Here is a 17,670-nt window from a genome sequence, read left to right as displayed (position 1 = left end):
GTCATGGCGCGCCCCTCCCACATCCGTGTACTGCATAGATTTAGAATATGAATGTTTACCATCATCTAAAAAGTTCGAATTTGAGAACATTGTCCTATTTCTTGAGAAAGATGGAGTCCTTCAAATCTTTCTTGAGGGTCATTAACAAGTTAATAACGCTTTTGCTGTTATTGATAAGAACAAGAATCAACATTGAAGTATAGTTTGACACTCACAATCTTCTGCTTCATTTTCCTTAGATCGATTGTTTTGCTACCCTCTTCCTGAATGAAGTCGCGCACGGTAAGAAGATGGAATAGTCCATTGCACGAGAAGGAACGGAAGAGCACTTAGATCCATCATGATGGATAAATCGTTGTGATGTGTTTTTTAAGTGCGTGAATTAAGATATGATTTGCTTTGAACCAAAGAAAACGTTATTTCATCCGTTTGGGGGGCCTGCGGGAATCTCAGCGACTTCGACAGTTGCCGGCTTTCAATTTCATGACACCAAACATCCCAATTGCATTATTCCCCCACTTTGATGGCCAGCTATAGGAGTTCTCTGAAGACAGCTGCTAAAGTAGTAGTGCTGCACTTTTATTTAAAGCCTCTTCTCACCAGTGGCCTGCCGTTAAGCTTCCTCCCCCCTGAGGGAAAAGCACTGCTAAATAATTATCTGCTTGGCAAAATGAGCCGCAGGTGTCGAGTGAGCTAATCAGGTCAGTGATGCAAAGCTTTTCATTTGCTTCCAATCAGCTTGTTGCCCCGCATGTAAATCGCTGGTGTAAAAAGGCATGACGCGAATAACAACTCATGGGGCATTTGGCACAGTGGGAGGGGGCACTAAAGAAGTCATGTCTTTTAAAAGCACATTTGAACCTGACTTTATGCAAATGGGTTACAGTAATGGTTGTCTTCCCTTAGGACAGGGGGCGTCAAACTCAAATTCACGGTGGGCCAAAATACAACATTGGGACAACGTCGCGGGCCAAACTCAATATTTCATGAAAAATCACTGTGACGTGCACGTTTCCCTTCTCTCCAGAAATGTAGCGTTACAGTTTATCATATGACAACCAACTTTGGGTAAACACTGAATCTGGAATAAACCAACTTTAATATTATCAACACGAGAAATCAAATGTGCGATAAAAGACATCAGTGGTATTTGTTTGTTGTTTTGCATTTAAATATTTTGATGTAAATCTTTTTTCAAAGGCCAACAACAAAACAACCCCCAAAAATAAGAATGTCCCTATAAACTTCAAAGTATTAACACTCCCTGCCTAGGAGTTGATAAAGGGCATAAAAAAAATACATAAAATAATTTTTTTTTGGCTTTCAAATGTATTGAGAAGGAAATTAGAATAAGAGAATGCTCTTCAACTGTTCAATCCTGTCATGTTTTAAAAAAAAAAAACATTTTTGATGATCTCGGTCTTGTCACAGTCTCAGCTGGTCTCGGTCTTGGTCTTGACTCGATCTCATCTCCCAAAACTCTTGGTCTCAGTGAGTTCTGGTCCTGGGCAAGTGTTGGTCTCGGATAGTGTGATCTTGGGCACAAAACTAGTTACAGGCATTTAATAATAGCAAAATGTGAGGGAATTACTTTCACAAAGATTCCTAGAACATATGTCTTTTAAAGTGTAGAATAACCACATTTATTTCTGCGAATGTTGAGAAAGTAAGAAATAGGGTTCATAAGCACAGCTGTTGCAACTGATATTCATAATGGGGGATATGAATCCTTGAGTCAAATGCAATGTTTCTATATTCATCAAATGCAGTTCCTTTAATTGTGCCTCCATGGTGACACTTTTTAATTAGGGGTCCTCGTCAGAAGCCAGCAGATCAAGGAAGAGAATTCCGACATTTACATAGTACTCTGTGATTCTAGGAGAAAAACAAGAAACATTATTTCTTTTTTTATTAATCATTATTAATTATTTTCAGACATACAGGTCTTTACTGCGATTCTGTGCAAGTTTAAGGAAGCCAAATTTAAGAGCAATTTGAGGGAAAATTACACACCGGTTCAATCTGGGCTCAATATTATATTACTATATTTTAAGATATGAATGTGGCAATAATTATATACAGTTTGCAGCTCCTTATATTAGTCAACCAACGTTAGCTACAAGCAAAAAAAGAACACATTGACTCCCTGTCCGCTGATTTAACACAGTGGTTTTGCGCTAGTGTTTTTTATTTTTGTTTAAATCATGTTCCAAAAATGTTCATTATTGTTTTATGCGGGGCTGGAACAGAATACTGGAGTTTCCATTCATTTCAATTGGAAAAGACGATTTGAGACTTGAGCAACGAGCGTGGTCATAGAACAAATTCAACTCGTAAGTCAAAGTCCCACTGCACTGTATACTTATTATTATTATTATAGTATGATCGTGTTGATATTAAAATCCAGTGTCACAACTCACCCGGTTGTCTTCTATTACGCTACAGGACCCACGTCAGGCCCGTTGCACTAATCACCAGCGCTGAAAACGACCAGCGGGGAGCGCCGCCGGACGCTTCACCACATCAGAAAGACAGCAAGACAATTTGAAACATCAGGTACCAGAATTCTAAATGAAGAGTTGCTACAAACGAATTGGTACCTCTAAGGTAAAGAACGGTGGAATTTTCCCGCTGGGTTATTGCATTTCTGGCCGTGCACGTGTAGTTGCCCTCGCTTTCCTCATCCAGGCGCTCGACAACGTACGAGGAGCCGTTGACGCCGGTACCGTTGCCGTTGAGCTCCCAGGTGAACTTGGCTGGCGGGAAAGATCGCGCCGAGCACTGTAGCATCACCCTGCGCCCAGCCGGCGCCGCCGAGGGTCCCACGATTGATACGTTATGCGGTCCAACTGCGCCAAGTCAGAACAGACATTCATTTTCTGTCAAGTTGTTGTAAGGCAGCTGTCTGAACCATCACAATGTCGACCCTAAAAGGACTCAGCCTAAACGGTCCATGCCAGTGGTCCTCAAACATCTCAAACTAGGCCTAAATATTTATCAAAAAATAAGACAAGTTGTAATATTACAAGAAAAAAGTCAAAATTTCATGTGACTTAATTATACATAGATGAGGTCATAATATTACGCGAAATACTTTTTACAAAGTTGTGATATTATGACAAAAAACAACAGCTAGGATTTAAAAATTTCTACAGGGCCGAAGGGATTTTGTTACCATGACGACTGGGACTGGAGTTAGGGCGTTGCGACTAGGCAAGCAGATACTTCTTCTCAAACAGCCCCGAGTCGGAAGAAAAAAGCTGTAGCATAGTAAAATGAAGACATGCTAGGTGGATGTTTGCAGTAGTAGCTACGGGTTACTGAATAGTCAGTTGGTTAATGTGGGTGAACCAGGATTTTATTTTGTAGAGACCTTGGAGGAGGTCTGCAGTACTCACAGTTTACGGTGAGGTTAAAGGCCATGGTCACGGCGCTGATGGGGTTGCTGACCCGACAGCGGTAGACGCCACGATCGGAGCTGCGAACGGATCGAATGGAGACAATCGCGTTGTCCGAAGAGAAGCTGACGCCGGGACCGGGAAGGAGAGGGTGGCCGTCCTTGGTCCACACTCGGCTGCTGACGGAGCCGGAGGCCTCGCATGTGATGGTGGCCGAGCTTTGGTCTTCGATCAGGGTGGTAGTGGGCCCTTGGATGGTGACTCTGGAGACCGGCACTGTCGCAACACAGAAAATGGTCCTGTTAAAGGGGTGGCTGACACTCAAGGTTTTTTTTGTTTTTTTTTTAACCTTTTGGGCCCAGAGAAGCTTTACCAAGGAGAACCACTTCATAATCCTAAAGCTAATCAAATATAACTAGCATGTCTCTACCCCTAAATGCCATAGACTCTATTTTAAACAAAAGTCAGAATGTTGCGATAACAGATTCATATTTAAAGTGAAAGAAAATGTGTAATGTTGTGACAATGTATTTTTTTAAGGAAAAAAGTTGTAATCTTTACAAGAGCCACAATTTATTTTGTTGAGGAAAAAAGTCGTAATCTCGTGAGAATAAAGTTATATTTTTCCAAGACAAAGTCATAATATTATGATTCGGTGTCTCAGAAAAGTTCCGGAATTGGTGTCACAAAAGATCTATTTCAAACGCAGACTACAAACTAGGGGTTGAACGACTAAAGCTTCTTTGTAGCCGACTAACAATAACTCAATGAAAGTCGAGTCAAGTCGATTAATCGATGACGTCATTGATCATCAACTAGTCAACTAACCTCTGCTACCGACGACTGGTTTTCCCCTTGAAAGTAATCCCCTTGGAGTTGAACGCACTTTCCCATCCCTTTATGCACTATATGAAGGATTCTTCCTGGATCCTCCACAGCTTGGTCGTCACCGCCATCTTGACGTCGTCCACGTCTTCAAAAACGGGTCCCCTCGATGACCGCCTTGAGCTTGGGTAGGAAGAAAAAAATCTGATGGAGTCAGGTTGGGTGAGTAGGGAGGTTGCTCCAGCACGGCAGGAAGTGTCAGACGCTCAGGATTTTGTGAGCTGGCGCGTTGACATGGTGAAGCTGCCACGAGTTGTCCTGCCACAACTCTCGCCTCTTTTTGAGCACGGAGTTAAGCAAATGGCACAAGGATGTCTTTATGGACTTGGGATCTCTTTGTTGTTTGACTGTCTGGCCCACAGTGATGGAGAAGACTCATAGATTGTAGTTTGGATTAGAAATATATCTTTATTGACACCTTTTCTGATACACCTCGTAAAATATCGATAAAATACGCCTTTGGTCAAAAAATGTGGACGGAGGAGGAGGAGGTAACTATTAAAAAAAATCTCTCTTTGGTCATTTGATTGTGAAAATGTGGGAATTTAAGAAATGTTATATGTCCTGGATGAGCTAAGCAGTCTGAAGTCTGAATTGTTTAGATCGCTCAAGAAATGGCAATAAATATGTCAAATATCTATAAATAATTTGGGAATGTGGGAGTGGGACTGTATGATTTGATTAGTAACATTTTAAATAGTCATTTTTTTGTAAACTATCAAATTAACGGGAAATAAGAAAATGTAAATATGGGAATTATTTAATGTTGAACTAAAATGATAACATTTTGAAATGTGAAAGCCTCATCTGATGTGGAGAAATGTAAAAACTGAAAAATGAGTAAATCTAAGGCTAGAGCTTGAAATTTGTGTATTGTTTCTGTTTTACTACTTACACGCACTTACAATAACATATTTTCTCGTATTATTTGTAAATCCCAAATCCAATTCAAACGCAATTGCACTTAAAGCACCTCATGGCGAGACAAATTTAAGGATTGAAACTCCTTGATGAACTGTCAAACTACTGAATGTTAAAATAAAATGAAGTAGTAAATCGCCGAAGGAGGGGGGTCCCATATAAAATCTTGCCGAGTGTGCCACATTGGCTAGGGACGGTCCTGCGGTCACCCACAACTCGTGAGGAACGAAGATTGATCGGTAAATCCGGAGCTTTGCCTTCCAGCTCAGCTCCTTCTTCACCACGATAGATCGATACAGAGTCCGCATCAGTGTCGACGCTGCACCAATCCGCCCATCGATCTCCTCCTCCATTCTTTCCTGTCTTGTGAAAAAGACCCTGAGATTCTTGAACTTGTCCACTTGGGGCAGGATCTCCTCCCTGACCTGGAGAGGGCCCTCCGACCTTTTCATCAGCATTTGGACAATAAAGTGATCTTAAATTTTCTTTCGGCATCAAACCTACCATAAACATTGAGAGTGATCTTCGCCTGTTTCTGACCCTCCCCCTGCGGTATTATGGTGACCACGTACTCCCCGCTGTCGGCAGTGGTCAGCCTCCTGAGCTCCAGACTCCCGGTGGATCGGTCCAGGGTGATCCTGTTGCCGTAACCCTCCCCGGGCAGGTCTTCGTCGATAGAGGTGACGACGTTGGCACCTTTGAAGGTCCAACTAACAGAGGAGAAGGGACGCTCGGTAGGTCGCAGGGTGGTGGTGAAGGTGACGCTTCCGGACACGGCGCCGCTCAAGGGGCCTGGGGGGAGCGCATTCTGGGACGTGCACGTGCCTGACAGAACCAGACAAGCAGAAAAAAAGCAAATACTGTACATTACACGTTTGAAGATAGTTGCTACAAACTTGTCCAAAGACCGCAAACTATGTAGTACTCAATTGTGGAGCTATAGCGTTAAACTGTTTTCCAGATATTTTTTGGTCTTGATGCACTTTCTGGGGCTGAGTGGCCCCTCCCCCACTATATGAAAACTCGGTTATGTGGCGCAATTGCGATGTACAGCTCACTCGCTAGCAATGCCCACACCCTGAAAATGCATCTTCTTTTCAGTTAGTCTGCTGGCGTGGCCACTTTAGAGCACCTCGTTGTTGACCACAAGTGTGCGCACATCATGCAAAGAAAGCGGAAGAGCGAGGGAGAAAAAAAGAAAAGTCTGACCTGAAAGCCAGCATGTGGAACGGGACGTCGGGCTGGCGTGGCCACTTTAGAGCGCCTTGTTGTCGGTCGTGAGTACTGCGCACGCCACACAGAGAAGGTAAAGTGCTTTGGTGCCATATTTGCGGCATCTCCAGTATATACATTTTGTGAGGGGCATCAATAAGTCCTGTTATTTTTTTGGGGCTATTCACAGCAGGACTCGGTCCCTATTGATCCCAGATTAGACGGAGAATTGTTGAATGCCAGATTGGCCGTTTTTAGGATGCCACGAGACACAATTAATTAGTAAGTAATTATCTCTGGTTCACGTTCCCCCATGCCGTTTGTTTTCATCCACCCCCCCACCCCCCGCCCTTCTACAGCCTTTTAAATCTCTTAAGATCTCAATCAATCAATCAAAATCTCAGCTGTTGTTGACTTTACATCACTCTATTTACGTCTCTATGTTGTGGCGTCATTTGCGGAAATTGAAACAAGTAACAAGCCTATTTTGACAAAGTAAGATGTAGACAGAATAGATATCTGTTTTCAAATGTAGAGACTAAATGTAAAAACTCATCTGAAAATAAATACTCAATTACAAATATCTAAAAAAAAAAGTACGTAAGTACAGTAATAAAACATTCATAATTGGTTACTTCCAAAAGTGCAAAAAAGTACGAGAGCAACAACTGAAGCCTACCTGCTAGAAGCAACACGATTGCGATCCTGAGCAGCCTGGTGTCCATGGTGACTCGTCGTCAAGTCAAGAAACAAGGAGAGTCCAGTTTCATCCTGCTCTTTTATGGTCAACAAGCTCCCCCACTTCTCCCAAAACCTCTGCAAATGACATCTTGCAGAATTTAGGGGGAGTGTAAACGCGCTCCATGTCAAACAGCTTACACCCAACCCGACTTACTTACACACACCATTGTATACGTTCACCAGCACGCCTTGAGTTGAAAGGTTCTGCTTGACGGACTCATTGGATTGGTCAAAGGGATCATCCAGAAAACGGAATAAAAACCCACATGAAATTGTAAAATGTTTAAGTACAGGCGAAACTAGTGGTTAGCACAACTGCCTCACAGTTTTGAGGTTCTGATTCAAGTCTCGGCATTCCAGTGTGGCGTTAACGTTGCTCTCAAATTGCAAAAACATGCACGTTAGGTTCACTAATATTCTGAATATGTGACTGTGAATTCTTGTTTGTGTATGTGTGGCCTGTGATTGTCTGGCAGCCACTTCAGGATGTAGCCCGCTTCTCTCGCCAAAAAAGACACCTGGGATAGACTCCGCACATGAATCGTGGTTTAATGTAAGAGACTGAGACTGACAGTCGTGTAAACGTGAGTGTGAATGGATGTTGATTATCTATATGTGCCCTGCGATTGACCGCCAAGCAGTCCAGGGTGTACCCCTTCTCCCGTCTAAAGACGTAGCGACTCTAATGAGGACAAAGTGGCTTAGAAAATGGATGGAGTTTCAAGTTCTTTTTCTTTGCTTGTACCAACGATTTTGACCACATGCGGACATGCGAGGAAAGCACGTGTGCCTGACCCACCAGTCGCGTTGTTTTTCAACTATATTAGTCAATGAATACGTGAGGACGAAGACGGAGTCACGTTACGGGGGTTTGCGAGTGTTTGCGCATCCCCTTTTACAAGCTCTTAAGTGAGTGCTTTCGGGGAGTAGTGTTTGAGCAGCAGCAGTCAGCCGTTTCGTTCCTTGACAAGGAGGACGATCAAAGACCCGATGGAGACACGCAACCTTCCTCCATGAGCACAAGCCCCTCACACCCTCTTTTTCATAGCAAAAACATTAATGCAACACATTAGACGAGGCTAAAAAGCTCGGCAAGTTCGTGATAGGATAACCGCTTCCAATTTAGCCGAATTTTCTAATTAGATATTGCCATTCTACTACAAGCCGTGGATTGTGCCCAAAATGTCTGCTTAAAAAGAAAAACAAAATGAAAAATGACTAGCTACTCAAAATGCACTTTTGGAGCTGGTGTATTGTGAGAGAAAAGTTTCTAGGTTGATCGAAAGTTGCTAAATCTAGCAACAAAAGTGCAAAGTTGGCTTGAATCGCCTCAATCACAGCTCATTTGGGCAAATTCCCGAGTCTGAGTTGGTTTACTGGATGTATACGAACACTGAAGGAATTTGTGGTCATCGCATGAAACGATGACGCACCGAGTGTCGTAAATGGAGCCACGTGAATGTGAATGTGACCCCCCCCCCACAGCGAGGGGAGGGGAGGGGAGGGGGGGTGAAACTGCGGTCAGACCTGACACGAAGGCTTTTTACAACAGGTGGACTCTTGGTAACAATGTGCCTCTTTGAGTGACACACAAGCGCAAATAGGAAGTGATTCAACCTGTTATGTTGGAGAAACCCAATAATTGACACGAGGAGTACAGCAGGGATGGAAAACATAGTTGAAAACATGGAAAACATAGGGCTCTAATCTTGGCTGAAAACTCAGCAATATTGGCAGGTGCTTGTATCTTGGTCGAAATGTATGCGTTTTATTGGTGCCGACCCCCAAAACTCACTCAGTATAATCGTGCCTCCTGGCACCATTTTCAACAGGAAAGTCAGTGGGCATCTGTATCATGACGGGATGCACAAAAAACATCTCAAGGACCCATGCCCAAAATTGAACAGAAAGTCAGCCATTTTGGGCAGATTCCAGGACTTGCACTTCCTACGAGGACTGAGATTCTCCAAATGTGGTATGTGTACTACGAGTGGTCCACAGGATCCCTCTACTGGTAAGCGAAAGAATCACTGGATTAAATGCTTAAACTGTGCATAATGTTGTTTAAAGTACAGTTCAGTTAAGTAAAGTTCAGTTGTATTGAACTTTTAAGTACATATTTAAAATGAATGCAGATGTATTCACACCTTTACGGTGGCTGTTGTTCTTGTCAGGCATACTGGAAATCGTTCAAATGTAACAATTCACTATTGGAGTCCCACAAACACACTAAAAAAAACAAAATCATTAAAAAATATATATATATAAAATAACATTTTCCATATATTGTACCAGTTTCCATTACAACATCAAGTGAAAAGTATATTTTAAAACAGAACAGAGGACTATTATAGATAAACGCAGACTGCACACTTTAAGCCCCAGCAGGTGCTGCTGTTTTGATTAGCAACTTGGTTCCAATGGGCTCAGCAACTCTTTCACCTCAATATGTGAACATCAGCATAAAAAAGGCTGAAAGTACCCTTTTTTTTCCTGATGGAAAAGAGGAGGCATCTATTTGAGGGAGGCATAATCAAAGTCATTACACGTGCTTACTTTATTTACTAAAGACATAAATGAATATGCCGGCACGGTGGACGACTGGTTAGAGCGTCAGCCTCACAGTTCTGAGGACCCGGGTTCAATCCCCGTCCCCGCCTGTGTGGAGTTTGCATGTTCTCCCTGTGCCTGCGTGGGTTTTCTCCGGGCACTCCGGTTTCCTCCCGCATCCCAAAAACATGCATTAATTGGAGACTCTAAATTGCCCGTAGGCATGACTGTGAGTGCGAATGGTTGTTTGTTTCTATGTGCCCTGCGATTGGCTGGTAACCAGTTCAGGGTGTACCCCACCTCCTGCCTGATGACAGCTGGGATAGGCTCCAGCACGCCCGCGACCCTAGTGAGGAGAAGCGGCTCAGAAAATGGATAGATGGATGGATAAATGAATATACAAACAAACAAAACAACGGTCAGTTTTTTCACTTGTGTCTTCCTTTATCAAGATTGCAATTATTTGACTGAATATATGTACCCCTCCTTGAGCCGTCACCTTGTCGTGGTGGAGGGTTTGTGTGTCCCAGTGATCCTAGGAGCTAAGTTGTCTGGGGCTTGATGCCCCTGGCAGGGTCACCCATGACAAACAGGTCCGAGGTGAGGGACCAGACAAAGCATGGCTCAAAGACCCCTAATGATGACGACAAACAATGGACTTCGTTTTCCCTTGCCCGGACGCGGGTCACCAGGCCCCCCCATTGGAGCCAGGCCTGGTGGTGGGGCTCAAAGGCGAGCGCCTGGTGGCCGGGCCTGCACCCATGGGGCCCGGCCGGGCACAGCCCGAAAGGGTAACGTGTGTCCCCCTTCCCATGGGCTCACCACCTGTGGGAGGGGCCATAGGGGTCGGGTGCAGTGTGAGCTGAGCGGTGGCCGAAGGCGGGGACCTTGGCGATCCGATCCCCGGCTACAGAAGCTGGCTCTAGGGACGTGGAATGTCACCTCTCTGGCAGGGAAGGAGCCCGAGCTGGTGTGTGAGGTCGAGAAGTTCCGACTAGATATAGTCTGACTCGCCTCCACACACAGCTTGGGCTCGGCTACCAGTCCTCTCGAGAGGGGTTGGACTCTCTTCCACTCTGGAGTTGCCCACGGTGAGAGGTGCCGAGCAGGTGTGGGTATACTTATTGCCCCCCAGCTCGGCGCCTGTACGTTGGGGTTCACCCCGGTGGACGAGAGGGTAGCCTCCCTCCGCCTTCGGGTGGGGGGGACGGGTCCTGACTGTTGTTTGTGCCTATGCACCAAACAGCAGTTCAGAATACCCACCCTTTTTGGAGTCCTTGGAGGGGGTGCTGGAGAGCGCTCCCGCTGGGGACTCCATCGTTCTGTTGGGGGACTTCAATGCTCACGTGGGCAATGACAGTGAGACCTAGAAGCGCGTGATTGGGAGGAACGGCCCCCCAGATCAGAACCCGAGCGGTGTTCTGTTATTGGACTTCTGTGCTCGTCACGGATTGTCCATAACGAACACCATGTTCAAGCATAAGGGTGTCGACACGTGCACTTGGCACCAGGACACCCTAGGTCGCAGTTCGATGATCGACTTTGTGGTCACATCATCGGACTTGCGGCCGCATGTCTTGGACACTCGGGTGAAGAGAGGGGCGTAGCTGTCAACTGATCATCACCTGGTGGTGAGTTGGCTCCGATGGTGGGGGAAGATGCCGGTCCGACGTGGCAGGCCCAAACGTATTGTGAGGGTCTGCTGGGAACATCTGGCAGAATCCCCTGGCAGAATCCCCCGTCAGAAGGAGTTTCAACTCCCACCTCCGACAGAACTTTGGTCATGTTCCGGGGGGGGCGGGGGACATCGAGTCCGAGTGGACCATGTTCCGCGCCTCCATTGCTGAGGCGGCCGACCGGAGCTGTGGCCGTAAGGTGGTCGGTGCCTGTCGTGGTGGCAATCCCCGAACCCGTTGGTGGACACCAACGGTGAGGGAAGCTGAAGAAGGAGTCCTATTGGGCCTTTTTGGCCTGTGGGACTCCTGAGGCAGCTGATGGGTACCGGCTGACCAAGCGGAATGCAGCTCTGGTGGTCACTGAAGCAAAAATTCGGGTATGGGAGGAGTTAGGTGAGGCCATGGAGAAAGACTTCCGGACGGCTTCGAGGAAATTCTGGTCCACCATCCGACGTCTCAGGAGAGAAAAGCAGTGCACCATCAACACTGTGTATAGTGGCGATGTGGCGCTGCTGACCTCGACTCGGGACGTTGTGAGTCGATGGGGAGAATACTTGGAAGACCTCCTCAATTCCACAGACACGCCTTCCCATGAGGAAGCAGAGTGTGGGTTCTCTGAGGCGGGCACTCCTATCTCTGGGTTTGAGGTCACCGAGGTGGTTAAAAAGCTCCTCGGTGGCAGGGCCCTGGGGGTGGATGAGATTCGCCCGGAGTTCCTAAAGGCTCTGGATGTTGTGGGGCTGTCTTGGTTGACACACCTCTGCAACATCGCGTGGACATCGGGGACAGTGCCTCTGGATTGGCAGACTGGGGTGGTGGTCCCCCTTTTTAAGAAGGGGGACCGGAGGGTGTGTTCCAACTACAGGGGGATCACACTCCTCAGCCTCCCTGGTAAGGTCTATTCAGGGGTGCTGGAGAGGAGGGTCCGTCGGGAAGTCGAATCTCAGATTCAGGAGGAGCAGGGCCTGTTTTCGAAGCCAGTTTTCGTCCTGGCCGTGGAACAGTGGACCAGCTCTACACCCTCGGCAGGGTCCTCGAGGGTCCATGGGAGTTCGCCCAACCAGTCTACATGTGTTTTGTGGACTTGGAGAAGGCGTTCGACCGTGTCCCTCGGGGAGTCCTGTGGAGGGTGCTTCGGGAGTATGGGGTACCGAACCCCCTGATACGTGCTGTTCGGTCCCTGTACGACCGGAGTCAGAGTTTGGTCCGCATATCCGGCAGTAAGTCGGACTCGTTCCTGGTGAGGGTTGGACTCCGCCAAGGCTGCCCTTTGTCGCCGATTCTGTTCATAACGTTTATGGACAGAATTTCTAGGCGCAGCCGAGGCGTAGAGGGGGTCCGGTTTGGTGGCCTTAGTATTGCATCTCTGCTTTTTGCTGATGATGTGGTTCTGTTGGCTTCATCAAGCCGTGACCTCCAACTCTCACTGGAGCAATTCGCAGCCGAGTGTGAAGCGGCTGGGATGAGAATCAGCACCTCCAAATCTGAGACCATGGTCCTCAGTCGGAAAAGGGTGGCATGCCCTCTCCAGGTCGGGGATGAGATCCTGCCCCAAGTGGAGGAGTTCAAGTATCTTGGAGTCTTGTTCACGAGTGAGGGAAGAATGGAACGGGAGATCAACAGGCAGATCGGTGCAGCGTCTGCAGTGATGCAGACTTTGTATCGGTCCGTTGTGGTAAAGGAGCTAAGCCGAAAGGCGAAGCTCTCAATTTACCGGTCGATCTTCGTTCCTACCCTCACCTATGGTCACGAGCTGTGGGTCGTGACCGAAAGAACAAGATCCCAGATACAAGCGGCCGAAATGAGTTTCCTCCACAGGGTGTCCGGGCTCTCCCTTAGAGATAGGGTGAGAAGCTCGGTCATCCGGGAGGATCTCAGAGTAGAGCCGCTGCTCCTTCACATCGAGAGGAGCCAGATGAGGTGGCTGGGGCATCTGATTCGGATGCCTCCCGGACGCCTCCCCGGTGAGCTACTGCCCCCGCGACCCGACCCGGATAAGCGGTAGAAAATGGATGGATGGTTGGATGAATATATGTAATTTGGAAGGATTACAACTCCTGCCTTGGCGAAAATACACATTTACCTTGGCCTTGGTGTTGTCTGCTTAAATACAGAGGTTTAATTATTGATTAATGTCGCAATTTCGGTTTAATATTAATAAAATAGGAGATAAGGTCTCACCTGACTACAGGTCAGAGTATGCTTTGGTTAATATCGTCGACTGATGCTGATGCGGTAGCAAGATAAGAAGTTGCAGGATGGCTGTCTGTAATCACAGACAAAGTCCATTTATTTCCACACAAGAGGCTTCATAAAAATATTTGAAATCCTGACCTCAGTGACAACGCTGTGCATATTATTCATCTGAAAAACTAAGTAGTTTATACTGTAAAATTGTATTGATAAAAGCAAAATGAGAATTTTCCGCTACTTTTTAATCCTAACTAAAAAAAGTGCAAACTAATTTTCCATAGAAAAATTATCATCTCTTTTATATCGCATTCTTCTCACCTGATATATGCACTGTGAAGATAAGAACAGATTTAATATGAAACATAAAGATTTTATGCTCTGCTTTTCTTCGATTGAAGACAACTGATTGATTAAAACGTGAGTCACGTTACCTTGAATCAGGTAGGACAATTGTGATCAAGCTAAAGTCTAAGTAATAACCTGTCCAACTATAATGCACTATGTAAACACATTCAAGCAGACACACACAACATGCACCCACATCTCAACATGAAGACACATTGCATTGATTATCATTTTATTGTCACCTGGTCATGATGGATAAGATTACCAAAATAAAATAACATGCAGGTAATACGTGTTTAATATATTAACAAATACAGTAAGTACAAAACAGAGGACACTGTGGGACATTTTTGTACACACTCTCTTATATATTATCACATCCCTCAAAATAGTGGCCACCCCTCACTTAGTAAATGAGTCAATAAATGCTTATTTCCATTACATGTTCGTGTAATTATCGCTATTTTTCACACACGGACATTATTGAATAAACGAGCCTGTTGCACATTGTGCTGCTCATTCTGCTGTGTGCGCCTTGGCCACCTGGCGGCAATATAAGACAGACCAAAATCACGTTCGATCACCTGTGCCAAAACTTAGATGTGGTCCCGGCAGGCGTAAGTGGAGACGGGCTTTCTGACAACAAACTCTCACTCCGCTAAGCGCATCTCCAAGGGCACACCCTCGCTGCACCGACACGCTCAGCTTGGTGCAGACCGGTCTGCCAAATTGGTAAAAAGGTGCAGCGATCTGGCGGTTGCGCAAAAATCAAGATACGCTCGTTTTTTACGCTTGACAGCAGCTACGCCATCGATGGGAATAGAGCCCAGAACCTCAGAACTGAACTGTGACACTCGTCCACCGTGGTGCCACGAGAACAATACAACTAAAATCACAGTAAAAAAAATAAAATAAAAGGCATTGAGTTGTTGTGTATTAATAAATAAAAACAAGACTGAAGTTTTGATGTGGAGGACTTCTTAGTTGTGCTTCATCATTCCTTTTCCTCTGCAGGAAAAAAAAATGTCATAAAAGAAATGTACATTAATTATTTGCAATCAGATGCCGACAAAGTTCTCACACTCACCGTGAACGAAGCAGCCTAATGGTCACTGTGAGTTCTACCTGAGATCTTATACATGTCCGAGTGCTTCACCCTCACACTCTTTCTCTCTAGGAAAGCAGACCGCTTGTCTTAATTGATGGCGTGTCCATTTTTTATTTTTTTTTTCAAAAATAAGTCATGAATACTAACCTCTTTTGAGCGTTGGATATCCGCTGCTGAGTCTGTGAGGTAAAATGAGGTTAAAATGCTGTTAAAATAACTTCAACATAGCAAAAAGTAAGGTCACTGCCCACATTGTTGCCTGTATCTAGTCCTCTCCTTTAATATGACAAGATTCACCTTTTCCTTCTTCTGAGAACCCATGCAATCAATCCGATCACTACGGCGATGAGAATACAGCGCCCGCCTGTGATGGCGGCAGCAATTCCAACGGCCTTCGAGTAGTCGCAGTCGGGGATTTCTGGAAAAATATGAATGTTTGTTAGTCACAATTAATCGCATTTTTCAAAAGGAGAATTTTCTCTTTAACCCAACATAACAAATAGGTGTATCTGAATTAATTAGAACTGTACCAACCAAGTAAATAACTGACTCTCCAGGACCACCAGCAAATGCAAATATATTGTACTTAAATGTTTAATATAATTGAAATGTACTAAACAAATGCACTGTAATTGATTTAAAAAAAAAAAAAAAAAAGTTGGAACATTTAATTAATTGATTCTTTTGCATACCACTAGAGGGAGCCCACTTAGCACTTTGGGAATCACTGAATTAGAACGTGCAAAGGCAGTGGCGTGCAAGGTGGGGCCACAGCACTGTAAGAAAGTTCGTTTATTTCAGTAGTTCAATTAAAAAAGTCAAATATGAAGATTCATTAAAAACAGGCCAATTCTTACATAATTTATATTTTTATAATAATTCAAATTCATTTAATGCTCCGTAATCCACAGATAGCAGGTCAGGAATACTCACACTTCACTGTTGTCTTAATCCACAATTCACAGAGAGCAGGACAGTGTAACTCACACTTGGTTGTCTTTGTAGTAGAATCCCCAATAGCTATGGGGCCCGGCAAACAAACATGCTACGGCAGAACTCAAATTCAGAGGCAGAAGGCTAGATAAACAGCCACAGGTACAGGCAGAAGTCATATGGCAGAGCTTGTGGTTGGGGCGGAAAGCGGATTCACAGGGTGGCGATGCAGCGTCTTGCATGGATGGCTGGTCAAACAACCTGACAATGATTAAGTCATAAGTAAAACCTTAAGTAGGGGGGTGGAGCTCAATGTGGCTGACAGACTGTGATTGCTTGAGCGATGTTGACGGCTGACTTTGGCTGAGAGACTGGCTGTCATTGCAAACTGTGATTGCAGACTAATTAGTTCTGGCAGACTGTCATTACTGACAAATCGTGAAATCTTTGTTGTTCACAATAAAAGCAGATGTTTGGAAATGTGTTATTTTCATCAAAGATAATAATCAGTCTGCTTTCATGGACGACTACAGAAATCTGAGAATATTTACTGTTGAGCGGCTGAAATTCTGAGGATTTGGACAATTTGAAATTAAACAAGGTCTCTAGAGGATGAATTATCAATTAATTTGATAATCGGTTGGTTGTCGACTAATTGTTGTACTTCTAAGCTCATTTGGGGTTAATCATACATTAGGCCATAGTTGTGTGCTGACTCCCATTTAACATGAGTTTGAATGTGAATTTATCAGTTAATTCGGAACAAAGCCACATCCCCAGGCATAAGAGGGTGTGCACACTTGTGCAACCACATTGTCTACTGTTTATTTTCTTTCCCAGCTGACTTTGGGCGAGAGACAGGGTACACCCTGGCCTGGTTGTACAAATCTTAACGTCTCAGCTGTTAAATATATGCACAGTGAGAAGACAATATGTGCTTCATCTAATATCAAAATGTTGTGTTAATATTTGGGCTTCTTTTTGAACGTATTATTTATTAGAAACATTTTTACAGGAGTTAGCACCTTGCAGATAGGCGGCATTCATTCATGGAACGAAATCTACATTAGTTTCACTGAACAAAACGAAACACTAACTTGAATTGTACAGATAAATGGTAATAAAATGACTTCGACATACCATGTACGTCCAGTTTACAGTTCCCTCTCTGCTGAGATCCACCAGCAGCTATGATGGTGACTCTGTAATCTCCAGCGTCTCTCATTGTCACGTTCCTCAGCTCCAGAGATCCTGTGTTGCGGAAGAGGGTGATCCTGTCTTGGTACTCGGGCAGCGTTACATTCAAACTACTGGAGGTTATTATATTAGTGATGGCGCCGTGGATATCCATAACACTCCAGGTGATAACCAGGAACGGTCACTGTTGTGGCGAATGTCACCGTTTCTCCAGGAATTGCGACCAGGCTGTCGGGGAGCACACCGATTCCACGGCTTAAGCCTGAAGAGTTGAAGGCATGGAATTGATTCATAGAATATTCATATTTTTTTATATTTATTTCGGTTTTTAGTGCTTCGTAAACACTACAATGTATTCATATCCCACTGTCATTGCCATTTATTTTAATGTATTTCTTATTTAATGTCCCAGCTGTTAATTATTCATGCAAGAAACATGGAGGCATCCAGAACCTGTGCTGCATTAGTGCTTAGTGATTAACACATGCAACAACAACAAATCTTGATACGC

The 17,670-nt window shown here is 44.9% G+C and overlaps 2 protein-coding genes and 1 long non-coding RNA gene across 3 annotated transcripts in view; 1 reads left to right on the top strand and 2 right to left on the bottom strand.

Moving 5' to 3' along the window:
- The window catches only part of grik5 (glutamate receptor, ionotropic, kainate 5), a 204,305-nt gene extending 200,848 nt beyond the window's left edge, over nucleotides 1–3,457 (top strand). Inside the window, exon 22 of the mRNA XM_061776775.1 lies at nucleotides 2,446–3,457. Coding sequence (XP_061632759.1) covers nucleotides 2,446–2,484 — 39 coding nt within the window. The 3' untranslated portion in view covers nucleotides 2,485–3,457. The remainder of the gene's footprint in view (nucleotides 1–2,445) is intronic.
- On the bottom strand, nucleotides 3,337–7,141 carry LOC133479419 (hepatic and glial cell adhesion molecule-like). Its single transcript, XM_061776418.1, has 3 exons — nucleotides 7,096–7,141; nucleotides 5,734–6,029; nucleotides 3,337–3,813 (listed from the first exon to the last, which is right to left on the bottom strand). Exons 1-3 carry the CDS (start codon nucleotides 7,139–7,141, stop codon nucleotides 3,337–3,339), a joined length of 819 nt encoding a protein of 272 aa, XP_061632402.1.
- Nucleotides 7,142–14,140: 6,999 nt separating this feature from the next.
- LOC133479667 (uncharacterized) lies at nucleotides 14,141–17,311 on the bottom strand. The gene is made up of 6 exons (XR_009789037.1): nucleotides 17,103–17,311; nucleotides 15,963–16,223; nucleotides 15,327–15,447; nucleotides 15,177–15,208; nucleotides 15,009–15,094; nucleotides 14,141–14,929 (listed from the first exon to the last, which is right to left on the bottom strand). It is a non-coding gene; the product is annotated as an uncharacterized LOC133479667 (long non-coding RNA).
- Between the last annotated feature and the right edge of the window lie 359 nt (nucleotides 17,312–17,670).

The sequence above is a fragment of the Phyllopteryx taeniolatus genome, chromosome 6, assembly GCF_024500385.1.
Source record: "Phyllopteryx taeniolatus isolate TA_2022b chromosome 6, UOR_Ptae_1.2, whole genome shotgun sequence".
Classification (NCBI taxonomy): Eukaryota; Metazoa; Chordata; class Actinopteri; order Syngnathiformes; family Syngnathidae; genus Phyllopteryx; species Phyllopteryx taeniolatus.
Note: the sequence above shows the minus strand (reverse complement) of the source record. Positions and strands in the feature narration are given on the sequence as shown.